The 14,437-nt window shown below is 43.0% G+C and overlaps 1 protein-coding gene and 1 long non-coding RNA gene across 7 annotated transcripts in view; one reads left to right on the top strand and one right to left on the bottom strand.

Annotated features, from left to right (window-relative positions):
* LOC116788907 overlaps positions 1-2,273 on the bottom strand; it is a 41,479-nt gene extending 39,206 nt beyond the window's left edge. Inside the window, exon 1 of the long non-coding RNA XR_004357796.1 lies at positions 1,521-2,273. This is a non-coding gene — a long non-coding RNA (uncharacterized LOC116788907). The remainder of the gene's footprint in view (positions 1-1,520) is intronic.
* An 86-nt stretch (positions 2,274-2,359) lies between these two features.
* BTBD10 (BTB domain containing 10) overlaps positions 2,360-14,437 on the top strand; it is a 28,081-nt gene continuing 16,003 nt past the window's right edge. Inside the window, exons 1-3 of one of the 6 annotated variants that reach the window (XM_032692339.1) lie at positions 2,360-2,443; positions 3,205-3,239; positions 9,486-9,644. In XM_032692339.1, the coding sequence (XP_032548230.1) occupies positions 9,544-9,644 (101 nt within the window). In that variant the 5' untranslated portion in view covers positions 2,360-2,443; positions 3,205-3,239; positions 9,486-9,543. Of the gene's footprint in view, positions 2,444-3,204; positions 3,240-9,485; positions 9,645-14,437 lie in introns of those variants that run through there. The other 5 variants (XM_032692338.1, XM_032692342.1, XM_032692340.1 and 2 more) reach the window with 5 other exon arrangements.

Genomic DNA, 14,437 nt, shown 5'->3' on the forward strand with positions numbered 1-14,437 from the left:
CACTAGTATCAATATCCATCCTCGGGGGGAGTAAAACAGTAGTAAGTGAAAAAAAAAACCAAAACCAATGAAAAATTGACAAAGCCAGAATCACATGAAGTCAAATAGAAACAAGATAATTTGTGAGATCCTACCACTGGAGATTTAACTGCCTGTGATTTGGCTTTCTAAGCTGCTTCTGACTTTGGCTGCTGTAAATGCTACTGCTTTATGTTGCTCAGCTCACTGCTAAACGTGTGGCATCTGACTCCTCGCCTTGTTAGCACATTCTGACAGCTTTTGTGAGAGCTGCTTGGCCCTCATTGTTCTGCTGCTGGATTTCTAGAACCGTGTGGTTTATCTCTGTGGCCATTGTTAAAGAATGGAAAAAGAGAATTCATTTAACAGATCCATGTTTTGCTGTATATTGTAGCAAAGCTTCTGTTCTTTGTGGGGTATTTTGGTGTAGCAAAGGCACAAATTCTTGCTCTCTTGCCCCCTCTTCCCCTCCTCTCCCCAAGGAGTATGAGGAGTACAACTTGTCTGTCTAATGTTCCCTGCCTGAAGCAGTGAGATCTGCTAATGTAGATGCTCAATGTACACCTCAGGCGAGTCCAGAGGTGTACACTCACTGAATCTTGAGAGCAAAACTCCTTAGGTGTCACTGAAAGAGGATGATCTAAAATATACCAAAAGCATTGGCTGTACAGTTCCAGGCTTTGGAATCTGACAACAAAGTTATCAAGTTCCTCCACCAGCAGTTAAATTAGAACCCCTGCTCAAAGTGGATATACTCATCAGTAGGATATAGATTCATGTTCCCTCTTACCCGCATGTTTTCCCTGGGAAGTCTGGTCCAAATCTCTTAAAATCTGGTTTAAGAGATTCTAGTAAGATCCCATATATGGTGGTTGGTCTTCAGAGTGGGGCTTCCCCAAAATATCCCCTCTGCAACAGGACTGGCTTCCCACAGTGCACAGAGAACAGACAGACATTCAAAAGGTTGAGCAGAGGTTTGCTTCTTTCTCCTCCCAAACTGCCCACTAATTCAAATTTGCTTCAATATACTGATTATCTGCAGTTCCACAATCCTTTCGCCTGATATGGAAGTCAAGCCCTGCTTAATATATGATGCTTAATAACTATGCAGTAGAAGATATCTTAGAAGAGAGACAAATGTTCTTTTTAATCTGAATCTCATCTTTCAGCTATCTGAATACAGCTGGTGCTCGGTGTTGGTTTATTCTCCCTCCTCCATCCCATGAGGACTGCAAAGGGTTTGGTGTCCTCTCAACACCTGTGACACTTCAGTGCACTGAAGTTACCTAAAATGCTGGACATGGTAGTTCTGCTGGGGTATAGTGGAATGAGAGCCATGTTCACTACATTATATTCCTAAATAGACTGCAGATTACACAGAATCTGTACAACTTATAGGGCTGTACAAACACGCAGTTGTAATTTAAATCAGGAATGGGTTTTAGGATGAAGCTTGAGATATCACATGCCCGCTCGCCTAGATAAACTGTATTATGTGATACCTGCGCCGCTACCATCCCCTCAGTGCTGCTCCACAGGGAGATTCCGGCTTTGCAGGGAGATCCCGGTTCCACAGGGGAGATCCCGGCTTCACAGAGAGAGCCCGGCTCCTCAGAGGAGATCCTGGCTCCACACGGAAATCCCGGCTCTACGGGGGAGTTCCAGGCTCCTCAGGGGAGATCCCGGCTCCAAAAGGGAGATCCCGGCTCCACAAGGGAGATCCCGGCTCCACAAGGGAGATCCCGGCTCCACAAGGGAGATCCCGGCTCTACGGGGAGTTCCAGGCTCCTCAGGGAAGATCCCGGCTCTATGGGGGAGTTCCAGGCTCCTCAGGGGAGATCCCGGCTCCATAACGGAGATCCCGGCTCCATAACGGAGATCCCGGCTCCATAACGGAGATCCCGGCTCTACGGAGGAGCTCCAGGCTCCTTATGGGAGATCCCGGCTCCATAAGGGGATCCTGGCTCCACACCCCCGCCGTTCCCCACCGCCGGCGGGCGGCGCTCGCCCTCCAGCACCGCCCCGGCCCCTCACACTGGCCGCCCCCCACGCTCGGCGGGGAGGATTTATCACGTTTCTATCAGTGTATTTTATTCTATTCCTGTTTGCGGGAATCTGTGCTTTGTTAACGTTTCACTCGTCCGGTGTTTGTTTTGTTGTGTCGGTTGTTTGGGAGTTTTTTTTCCCCTGTCGGTTTTTATCCACGCGGGAATTTATTCTCCCACTTCTATATCCCCTCCGGCCCCCCCGCGCCCCCTCAGGGAGCGCCGCGCGCCGCTCCCTTGGCAACGGCGTCCCGCGGCTCTCGCGAGATCCGGGCGCCTCCGCCAGCGCCTCCTCCGCGGCAGCGGGGGCGGCTCTCGCGAGAGGTGGCGGCGGGTGCGCCGGGCCTGGCGGGGCGGCGGGAGCGGACGCGGCTCGGCCGGTGAGTGAGTGGGCGAGCGAGGGAGGGAGGGGGTGGCTGAGGGGGCACAGCCGGGGCGTGTGGGACCCTTCGCCGCGGGGAACGCCTGCCGCAAAACCACAGAACCCGCAGGGTCGGAAGGCAACCCCCCTGCCCGACCTCCCCCGCCCGGGCAGGTGGCACAGGAGCGCGTCCAGGTGGGTCCGGGATGTCTCCGGAGGGGGAGACCCCGCGGCCTCCCCGGGCAGCCTCGCTGACCGCGTGCTGAAGGTTTTTCACCCCAGAAACGCCGCAGACGGATTTACCCGCCCCCTCCGCCCCTCAGCCCCCGCGGCCGCTCCGTTCCGTGAGGGGTCAATGAGCGCGCTGGACGCGGCTTAAATTGATGCTTTTCGTCGTGTGTCGTTTACTGGTAGGACCTGCCTTCACTGCGAGGCCTGTGCAGAGACAGTATTGTTGCTCAGGACTGCCTGACAGCCGTCGTTTAATTCCCGAGCACACTTATTTTACATAATCCATGAGCGGTGATTTACCCACTCAAACAATTTCGTAATGAGTTCGGTATCTTTGTCATATTTTTTTTTCTACGTCAGCATATTTTATTTGCGGAAAATACCAATTGCTTGTGTGATAAATCTGTCATAGCACAATTATGTGTTACAGTTGCCTGTTTGGTTTTTTTTCTTTAAATTCACTTTTGCTTCTAGCTATTGCTTCTGCATCTTTTTCCTGTTTATCTCTGATCCCATCCACTGTGTCACTTTAGAACTCTTTTCTTTCAGAACTGGGATCCAGCTCCATTATAGACCTCTCCCAGGTTTGTTCCTGTCACTTGTGGGGCTTCTTTGTCCAAAGTAGTGGTTGAACATTGTATCTTTTTGTTCTTTATTGTTGGCTACCTCTTACAAATTTGAGTACATGCTTAAAATCTGGTTTCTCAGTAGCCTTTTTGACTGTCCTTGCTTCTCCTCACTTCTGTTTGCCTGTGTTCCTCGTGAATCATCTGCTGTGATTCATTTAAAGAGTACTTACCTCTGTTCCTTCAGCTTTGTTGATCCTTTCCCTGGAATACACTCCCCCTCTCTCTCTCTCCTGGGTTTCCTATTGAATTAGATGTCCCAGAAATACAATCCCAGTCATCAGCTATCACACTATTCACAGTCCATAAGCTGATAGTTCACATCTGTTATCTTTTATGTGAGCTAAAAAAACGTGCCTCTGCATCATCGTGTGTAGGTTGCCTTGAGTTCCTGTAGCTTGAGCACGAGTACAGTCAAAAGGAACTGCTTGATTTTTTTTTTCCCCCCTTTCTTTCTCCATTACTCTGTAATTAAGGAAGATGTTCCACTGTGTGCATCCTGCAGGTCTGTCAGTGTATCTTTGACTGGGTCTCTTGCAAGATATCAGAGATTTTCTTTTTAAGACACACAGGTTTCCTGCCAACAACCTTTGAATATTCCCTCTTAATTTGTGCCATTTCTGTCTCAAAACCTCGTTGTACATCTTGTCTGTGCCAATGGTGCTGTCTGAGGCTGCTCTTGGAAGTTTTTCCAGCACATTTGTGTAGGTGCTTTTGCCCATTGTGTTAATGCCAGGGAAGGTGGGGGTTAAGAAGGACAACAAGGTGGAGCAGCTCTCATATCACACATTAGATTCCTTCTTGAAGCCCAGTTTTCCTTTAAGGCACAATCGCTCTTGCAAATGGTGAACAGCTGATGTGTGGATGACATGACTTGTTAAATTAGTAACAGATGTCATCCCTGTTGGTTTTTCTGTCACTTTGTTATAAACTGTGTGTTTTCATAGCTTGTGTTCTTGAGGCTGGGGCTCCTTTGTCCTGTGTGCACACACAGAAATCAAAAGCTCATTATGAGCCAATTTCTTTCAGCACAGCTTTGCTTTAGCAGTGTTGTTTAAATCTTGGCCTGGTGCTCTTGCTTATCAATAAAAGTATGTATCTTTATATCTTATGATCAGAAGCTAATTTATAATTCATTTCAGATGAACTGTGTGAGAATTTTCTTGTTCCCTGAGGTGTGTTGTTACTGCTGGGTACAGTCACGGGTATAGACCTCACTTATTTCTTCAGGAAATCTGTTTGATGCTCTGATTCTCTTCATCTCATCCCTGGTGCTGAGTGTGATGAAGCCCTGTGTCTGTCTGCTCTGTGTATTGCTGGCCCACAGGCCATGGGGCCAGTAGTAGTGGCAAGGAGTTGGGTTCTGCTCCTTTTTCCTGCAGTGATAGCCAGGATTCTGCTTGGAGAATTGGTGGGAGAAGTTGCTCAATCCACTGAGCTTTTTGTGGGCAGACCTTGGCAGATTTCACACGGTGAATCCTAGTACAGAGGGGGAGCTGGGGAGTCATCTGCCTCTTGCTTTTCAGTCTTCCAATGTCAAATAGCTGGTTTATCATCATGTTCCCTTTGGGAATTATAAAGTTAAATCTTGCAGGGTAGTCACTGGATATCTGTTGTTTATGGTTCTATAGTTAGGAATATCATCAGCTTCCTGTGACTACTCTATTTTTTTTTCCTTTTTATTTGCTCATTAAGAGAAGCTTCAATCCTGACCTACTATGTTAATGTTGAGACTGTATTAAAGAGGATGTCTCTTAGCTGTGCTTTAATCAGTGTCAGTTTGGTAACATTTCAGTGGTGATAATTTATAAAGCTACTTTATGTGGCTGAATTGTGACTGATCTCTGCACTGCTTTGCAAGAAGCTCACTTGACAGGTATGGATTTCCATGATATGTGGTGTTTGCATTATGAGCATATGTCCTTTGAACTGCATTTTTTAATTAGGATGCAATGTCACTGTGCTTGCATTCCCAGGGAATCTGACTTGTAAGTTCCTTTTTGTTGTTGCTGCTGTTGTGCTTTGATGACTAGAGGCAGCGAACAGCAGACTGTCACCCCTTACAGAAAGTCTAAATATTTAATCTGAGTTTCTCTGTCACAACTAATGCCAGGTTTTGTCCTACCTCGTTACTTGTCTGCTGGAGCTTTCTTATTATCCTGGTTCACCTTTGCAGTGGATTTTGCTGGAGGGGCAGGTTAGAGCAGACAAGCTCCTGAAACCTACCCTGCTTTGGGAAATGCTTCTGACCAAAGCTTAGAGCTGAGTAGATGCCTGAAGTGCTAGGTGTTCATTATTTGAATGTTGTCCTCAGTACTGGCAGCTGGAGCAATCAGTTCTTTGTTCTACCTGATGAGCTGGTGGCCAGAAGAAATTCAGGATATTTTAATCATCTTTCTTAGTAAGACTCCAGAGCTTTGCAGCCCACAATATTCTCAACAAACATCATGTGGCTGGCTGGAAATGTGTTGATACTGATTGAGATTAGCTTTGCTTCTTTCCTCAAAGATTTCCAAAGAGCTTTCTCCAGCCTCCCCTAATCTGCAGTACCTTGAAAACTGCAAGTCCTGCATCTCACCCAAGTGTATGTCCACTTCTGTCCAGCATCTGATGTTGTCTAAATCTTGCTTAATCCGCTGTGCCTCTTTTGTGCATTGTATTTTGTCATGGCACAGAACCGAATATGCTTTAGGTATCACTTAAAATAATCTGTTCAGCATCTATCACAGGATAGTGTAGGATACACCTTTTCATGAGCTCTTCAAGTAGTGGTGTAAACACATTAATTACTCTGTTTTTCAGTGCCTGGAGTGGTTCTACCACATCGACTTTTAGCTTTTCAAACCCACTGGGTGTCTGTCTTTAAAATTCCCTTGTATTTCAGTAGCCTACAACTTGCATAAATTAGTGATGATTCTGGCTTCAGGTTGATGTTAGCAAATCTGAAGTGTTCCAGCTGTTTATGTTGAAAGCTTTGAAAACTGAAGTCTGCTTCCTGATTTCCTATAACTCCTTGTGAGGATTCTCTGGAGCATTAGCTTTCTGCAGAAGGGTATGAAATCATTCTTTACACCTGGAGAATTGCTTGTTAGCTAATTAGGATGGCAACCATTTGGGCCAACGTGTCTGTGTTGTGTAATCTACTGAGGGTATTTGGATTTGATTCTGTATTTCCTGTGTTCCCAGTGCCTTTTCCCCTCTACCAACATTTCAGATGCAGTTCCTTGATTTCGTGGAAGGCATTGAGTAATATTTGTGACCATGCACTCTTGCAGTTGTTTTTTTTTAGTTTTTGGGTTTTTTTTACACACAAGGTCAGAATGTGTCCTGAAAACATGCTTTGTTTATTCCCCCCACTGTGAAAAAAAAAAAAAAAGAGAGAGAAAATTAAACCACAGTTGAAACATTCTTTTCTATTGCAGAAAAACAGTGGTTTTGCAGAATTATTTAAAAAGAATCAAGATGACTAGTTAGTTACTGTACATAATGTATAAAGCATTTGCTAATTGAAAAAAACCCAACTATTTTCAATAGAGAAAAACATAAAAGAATTCAGTTCCTTATTTATAGTCTTACAGGATTGTTAAAACTTGAAATAAAATCGATAAATACATTTGTTTATAATCCACACAACAGCGCTGTCAGCAGTGGTCAGGGAGAAAAACTGGCTGTGTTACAGCAGATTGTTTCTAAGAGAAATGTTAATTGTTGAGATTGTTGAAATGTTAATTGTGGAGTGGAGGATGGAGGGAAGACTGTCTCTTGTTCGTAGTGTGACATGCTTGGAGCTAAATAAGAGGTTTCACAAGCTGTAGCTCTGGACACTTGGATTGTTTATCTTCTTTTCTGAGCTGTGTGCCAGTCTGGTACTCCATCAGTGACACTGCTGGGGTTCCTCGGGTGCTTTAAGCTGGGAAAAGGGAATGCTGTTGTTCATGAGGAGCAGTTCCATTTGTTTGTTTCTGTCCTCCTGTGTCATCTGTTGTTTGTAGTGGCTTAAGTGTAGCTGCATAGCAAAGGAGATTGAGGAACTGAGCCGACCTAAAGCAGGCTTTTTCTTTGAAGTGTGTGTGGACCTGGCCCCTGCTGTTGGATTTTCGCTGTAAGAGAGATGGGGAGAAGGCAGAAAGCCTGAGACAGTTTGAGGAAGTGACTTTACATTGGCCTTTCAGCTGCACTTCTCGTAAAAACAGCTGCTCTTTACACACCTTCCCAGTAAAAAAGCTAAATTCAAATATTGGTGTCTATTCAGTAAGAACTGGGTGCTGGATGCCCAAGGCACCTGAGGGGGTGAAATGTCTTTTAGACGGTTTTAAAGGGAAGAGAGAGTTTGTGGAGAGAAGCAAAAGCTGGTGAAGAGCCGTGTGGTGCTTCGGCAAAGCGGAGTGGGAGCAGGACCCTGCCGTGGTCAGGAGCTGGGTGTGATTGCACAGGGGCAGCTGTGGCATCCTCTGGGACATTCCTGGTCTTGGCTCTTTGTCCCACACGATGTTGTTGCCACAGTAGCAGGACTCACTGTGCATCTTGCTCCAGTGACTCAATGGACAGAATTCACTTTAACTCGGGATAAAAGGTGTCTCTATCTTTGTGTTGCCTGTGTACATCATCCTGCACCTAAGTTGGAATGACTGCTGCTGGAGTAACTCACAACTGGGTTTATAAACCAGCCTTCCTTCCCTTTGTCTCCTTAACAATGCTTTTTCTGTTCTGACAGAGGTTGTAGGTTTCTCCTTGTTAAGCTCCTGATAAATGTGTGTGGGTCCTATAACCTCTGTGTAATATCCTCACACACATTGTGCTTTGATAACCTGAATTTCTCGGTAATACACCATGAAATGCTTAACTGAGCTTTTTGCCTTTTTTTTTTTGCATGACAGAATTCCTGTAATTGCAAATAAAATGTTTTTTCCTTTTCCTGACTCTGTATGGACACCTGACCATGCCAGTCTTCCAATCAAAATGTGTTTAATTATAGAACATGTAACAGGAGAAAGACCCAACCCTGTGGTGGAGATTGTATACTTTGTATAAAATCTGTTTTGTTGGTTAGACCTGAACATGAAGGAAAAACTCCTGTGCAACCAACATTTTCAAGAAGCTTGTTCTCTACCATTCTGCTGTAACTAAAACTTTTGGGTCTAAATTTAGCTAGGAGAATCTAAATTTGACAGAAGAGTTATTCTATTTTCCATGACTAAAGGGACAGTTTATTTGAGCAGCAACTTTGTTTTAAAGAAGTCTCAATTCTTTCGGGACTCACTTCCAAACAGGATAAGTTTCATTGAATGTAACAGAAATATATTAAGGGGAGGTGAGCTGGAGATACAATGTTTCTAAAATATTTACTTTAAAACTTTAAAGAAACATTAGCCTACCTTTCCATTACTAAGCAGGTTTATATGTCTGTAATTTGATTATTTTCCAGCTGCTGTACGATCATCAGCTGCTTACTTGTGGCTGCTTTTTCGTTTTTGTAACATTCTGAGTTGTACAACTCTCTTGACACAACCATCGCTTATAGGTATGACTTGAACACCTGCCTTTTAAGATTGGCTGTCCTTACTGACAGCCACAAGGTGTTCTGATCCAAGAGTGGATTTTAGTGGGAGTTGAACATTAATATCATATCCCAGTGAAGGAAGGGGAGCTTACTATGTCTGTTTTTATTAAATCTTTAAATGCGACTTTTCTACAGGAGTCAGTGGAACTGAACCACACTGAGTGTTTCCAGGGATTGCTGTAGATTCCACTTTGGAGTGAGGTCTCAGACATAACTGCTAATTGTGTTTTCCTCTTGGTCAGCCATTCAAATCGTGAAACTGTTGGTCTCTTTTCTACAGTTGGGATCTTTCTTTGAATTAACTTTATACTTTTGGAACAAAATTACGATGTGTTTGCCTTGTGTTTTATAACCAGTGACTTTTCTGTTTGGATGCAGTGAAATTAATTGTTGCAAAAGTGAAGTTGCCTGCCAGCATTTATAGAACTATATTTCCTATAACAAAATGATCTTTTTAGTGCAGGTATCAGCAAAATGTATAAAATGTTACTGTCATGCAATTTCGGAGTTGTGCTTCAGTATTTCCTGTTTTCTGTAATCTGCATTTAAAAAAAATCAAAGCCTAACAACACTTAATTCTGCATGTCTTACCTTTTTCTCCTGTGTGGCTTTACTTAAAGGTAAACACTGCTCTCTTAATGTAGGTTGTGAGTGCTGCATGTGTGCTTTTCAGAGCAGTAGTGTGAGGAAGCTGGCAGTGGAATGGCAGGACGGCCTCATCCTTATGACAGTAACTCCAGTGACCCAGAGAATTGGGATCGGAAATTGCATAATAGACCTCGTAAACTTTGTAAACATTCAAGGTAGGTGCTATTCACCATCTATTGCATCTCAAAAACTACAATGAAAGTCCATCCTAAAGGCTACTGTATCTGGTTGTGGCAAGTCCTGTCATAAATTTTGTAATTCTTCTTAAAAGGACCGCTTCTTAATTCTTTTAAAAGACATTTTCTAACGTAAGTGGTTTGTCAGCTTCCTTAATCTGTGCTTAGATTTGTTTTGCCATTTGTTTGTCTTTTTTTTTTTTTTAAAGCTAATTGCCTTGTGTGCACATCAAGACACCAGTTGAGTAACTGAACATGTGGATTTTTTTGGGATGCTTGCTAGGAGTTACTTCCTGTTCACCACATTTTAGTTGCTGATACTCTGTTTAGTAGCTTAATATGTGCAATTTGTCCATGGTGAGAACTCACAGTTGCTTGCATGCAGGTGTCACTCTCTGTAGCACTTCCTTGGTAAAGCTGTGTGTCAGACCTTGCTTTTACCTGCATCCCTCACAGTAAGAATGTTTTTTAAATGCTCCTGGATTTGACGAAATTATGAAGTTAATTAGTGTTTTTCCAGCATACATTTCAAAAAAGAGCCAAGCAGAGCAATTAGTCACCTAGCAAATATATGTGAAGAAGCATATTCTTGGAAATATATTTAAGCATCCAAATAAGTGTGTATCTTCCAAGTACTTTGCCCTTTTAGAAGGGCTAAATATAACTGAAACATCTCTGTTAGCGAGCTAAAATTGTTCATGATTTAAGCTCTCCCACTTGCAAGATGATAGGAAAAGAGCTAAGGAGCATATTCAATAACAGCAACTTATTTCACATTTTTATTGCAGATAAACTGGATCCTAATGTTGCCCAAAATGTTCCATGGGCAATTAATGTTGTGGGTTATCTTCCTGCCATTAAATCTTGGATAATTGTGAGAAATCCAAGAGGACAGGGGAAAAAAGAATGCACCAATAATTAAAAGGCACACAGGGAGACCCACATAATTAGAGGCCTATGATGTGAATAATGGAGTGATTAACACAGAGCCAAGGAGGGTGGCTGGTGCTACTGGTCAGTACAGGCTTGTGGAATGTAGCTTTGTGCAGCCTATGTTTTTAATAAGGTGTCTGGAGGTGGTTGGTCCGTGCTCCTTGTTTAGGATTTTGGGATCACGATGTGGCCCAGCATCGGCAGTGACCGGTGTTGATATGAGGGGGGCATTGTACAGGAGTGGGGCCTGGGGGTGTGGCTGTGTGTGGGTGACTCACTGCTGAGCCCAGTTCATGGATCATTCCAGCCATCTCCATTCCCGTGCTGCCTCCCATGATGATCTGGAACAAAACCCTGAACTGATACTGGTACAGATGACCCACGATGGGGAGTGTTAAGTAAGGAAAAGGACTCGTTAGCAGCGTGTGATCTGAGTGGTTTGATAAACTGTGCAAATAGCTGCGTGTTCTTCATATGGCTGAGTACAGTGTTTGACAGCCAGGAGCCAAGGATGTGGGATTGTCACCTGTGTCAGCTCCCTCTTGTCCCGTTGGGAAACCCAAAGGTTGAACGGTGACATCTTGATCAGTCACTTGGGATCCTTGCAGGACTGGCATTGTGGGCATGAGCTGTAGGCAGTGGGCAAGTCTGTAATAAGTGGTGATAGCTGGAAGCTGGGGCTGGGTACATCCAGTCCAGAGAAACAGGGCATGTGTCTTATCATGTGTGGTCTAGTGTGGATTATCTGTTTTGGGGAGATGTTTACATAAAAGGCTGTGCAGTTTTCTGAAAAGATTATTTTCAGATAGGAGCAAACTCATGGAAGTCCGTGGCCTGTGCCTTTCAGAAAGGTTGATCATTTCATATGGTCTGATTGCAAGGTTCACACATCAGAAGGTAGGAAACCTATGCCTTAAAAATAATGGCAGCTAAGTTGGACATACTTCTGGCAAAACACAATTTGTTTCCAATAAAATGCTGCATAGTGAGTGTTTTATGGAAGCTTTTAATGTGTATGGTAGGGAAATAGTATTCAAGCTAACATGTGATCATTTAAATCTTTTTTTCCCCAAATAAAGTGTACCCATTTTGAAATCTTTGAGAATGATAATCCAAATGATAGTTTGACATTGTAATAGAATAAAGGATAAATTAAGTATTTTGTTACTTTACTCCTTTGAGATACTTGATTACTTCAGAGAATCCAGTTATTGGAAAACAGTGTACTTTATTCAAAAGCCTCCACAAAACAATTGGATTTTGTGTGGCTGAATATCGGCATATTACTATTGATTCTGACTTAATTGACACTTTTTCTCAAGATGGGTGAAAGTCTGTGTGAAAAGTGCAGTGTCAGGGGAAGCATAAGCTGTAATAATATAACTTGGAAAGGCTCGAGTACTGCTGTCTTATTTGTCTTTCAAAATGCGCCTTGTTGTCATGAGTTAAAAAAGTACTTTCTGGTTTGGAAAATGTAATGGTGAAATAAGAACTTTATGATAAATCTCAACAAGGGAGTAAATATTTAAAGATGGATGCTGAGCTTGTCACTTGGTGCTTTGGAGAGTTTAATCCTCCAGCCTTAACCTTCTTTAAATAGCTTAGATAACTTTCTAGACTTAAAAAAAAAAAGCATCATCCAGGGCTGTGAGCTGTCCCTGTGTGTGTGAGGCTTATGTGGAAGCAAGGAAAGCCACGGGAATCGTCTCCCGTCACTGTGCCGTCTGTTTGAGGCCAAGGACGTGGTAAAACTATCCAAAGGAGTGTGTGTATGGAACACTGACACAGGTTACCACTGTATCCTGTTCTTTCCAGTTGGGTCAGTGTCCAGTTTTTGAAACCTGCCAGGTTGAGCTGTTGTTTTCCCTCCTTTTTCCTCACTTGTTCCGAGATGGGCAAGGTAACGGAAAAGTCAGAAGGGAGAGATGAGGAAAAGAAGGACTAAAAATATAGTGCAGATGATCCCTGGTATCTAAAGAGCCTGACAGGATGAATTCATGTGGTGCTAAAGATGACTAACTAATGATACAGTCTTGTTTGTCTGAGCTATTACAAAAAATTCTTGAAGGTATTTTTTTATTTAAGTACCCAAATAAGATGGAAGCAAATGTTGCAGAACCATAAGTTGACTAAATGGTGCTGAAGGTTCAGCAATTGGCCTCTGAATTCATATTTTCAGTATTAGGTATTGCTGGTCTGTATTTTCTATTTAATTTTTCATTGGTTATTAGCTTCCCATGTGTCATTTCTCTGTAGTGCTGTAGTTTTTGTTGTTGTTGGAAGACTTTAATTCTCTTGTGCTAAGTGCTTTTTCTAGAGTTGTGGTAGAAAACCTTTGGCTTAAATTTGCCTCTTCCTTCAGATTTGTCCTGGATTTTATTTTCTAAATCTGCTTCTGTTCTAATCCCTTTTGATAGTTTCTTCTTTGTTCATTCTACTTAAATATTATTAGACCCAAAGTCTTGCCTGCACTACTGCATTTATGAACAAAATGTGGCTGTGCTGTGATTCTGTTGCAGTGACTCTTCAATCTTTGAAAATACCCAATTTCTTTTTCAGTATTTTCCATGGATGAGAAGTTATTGTGCATATGCTAAATGCTGAGATTTTTTCCCCCAATGTAATTTTTTTTTTTTGCATGCTGGGAGGGTGCATTCACGGGTTGTGAATGAAAATGGCACTTGTCTCAGCATTTTGTAAGCATGGGAAGCATCCCCAGAAGGGTCCTTTTCTTGTCTCTGGAGTGATATCAGACTGTATAATCTGTTTTCCACTGTGGGACAGGTTTTATTGCTCTTCATGTAAGCTGGATCTCTGCAGTTGAACGTTTTCCAGCATGGAGCAGGCCCATGCAATGTATGACATGAAAATAATTAGGCCTGCTTTTGCCATGGGCTGGGGTCATAGTCTGAGTTACTGTGCACCACCTGCTGAAAGTTCACTGCAGACATGCCTTAATTGCAACCTGGGACTGGCAGATCACAATCTCCCCATCTGGGATCCTCAGAAGGAACTGAGACGGGCTGGGAAGAGCTGCTCTTGGAATCTAATAAAAGGGGCTGTGCTCAGGGATAACTTTCAAAACCCCCAGTCTACTGATGTTTTGTAAGGTACCTCAGATATAGTGAGTGATCTTAAACGGTTGTGGGGGTGGGTTTTTTCTTCCTTTCTGACATCCTTCACTTCTGAAATGACAGCTCATGCACATTGCTGGGAAGGAAAACTTAGCGGCTTTCAGTGCAAAAGCACACACTAAATCCTCCTGAACCTCTCCAGCACACAAATGACCTTTTCCAAATCGTGTCAGATGTTATTTGTGGTGAACTTTGGCATCATGCAAAACTTGATCAGACTCTGATGTTTAATTGGGGCACAAAGCACTTCAGAGATGAAGCAATTATGCTGGAACTAGAATTTTTTAAAACAACTCTTTTCTTCATTGGTTGTACCTTTCATCTCTGAGAGTAGAAACTATAATGGCTACATGCAGTGTTTGGACCCAGTTCTTTTGAATTTGAACTTCTGAAGCTGCTTTTTAATAAATGGAGGTACTTTCCAGTTCCAAGGAGGATAAAATGCTTCTGAGTTTCTTAAAGTTTGATTTGTACCTGACATCCATTTTGAAAATGGAGCAGGAATTGGTATGTAAGTAAAAATAACCAGGATTCGTTTATGAAGGTCCTGTGGTTGGGTAGCTTGGCAAAAGTCATAAGGTGTGAACGTGTTCCCTCTTAAAGGTTAAGTCCTTGCTGCTTTAAGAAATCCCTTTGGCGACTGAACACCCCAGTCATGGGATTTTTGTGTTGTTTTCTTCCTGAAATGGAACTGGATTGCTAAGA

This window comes from Chiroxiphia lanceolata, chromosome 6 (assembly GCF_009829145.1).
Source record: "Chiroxiphia lanceolata isolate bChiLan1 chromosome 6, bChiLan1.pri, whole genome shotgun sequence".
NCBI classification, from domain to species: domain Eukaryota; kingdom Metazoa; phylum Chordata; class Aves; order Passeriformes; family Pipridae; genus Chiroxiphia; species Chiroxiphia lanceolata.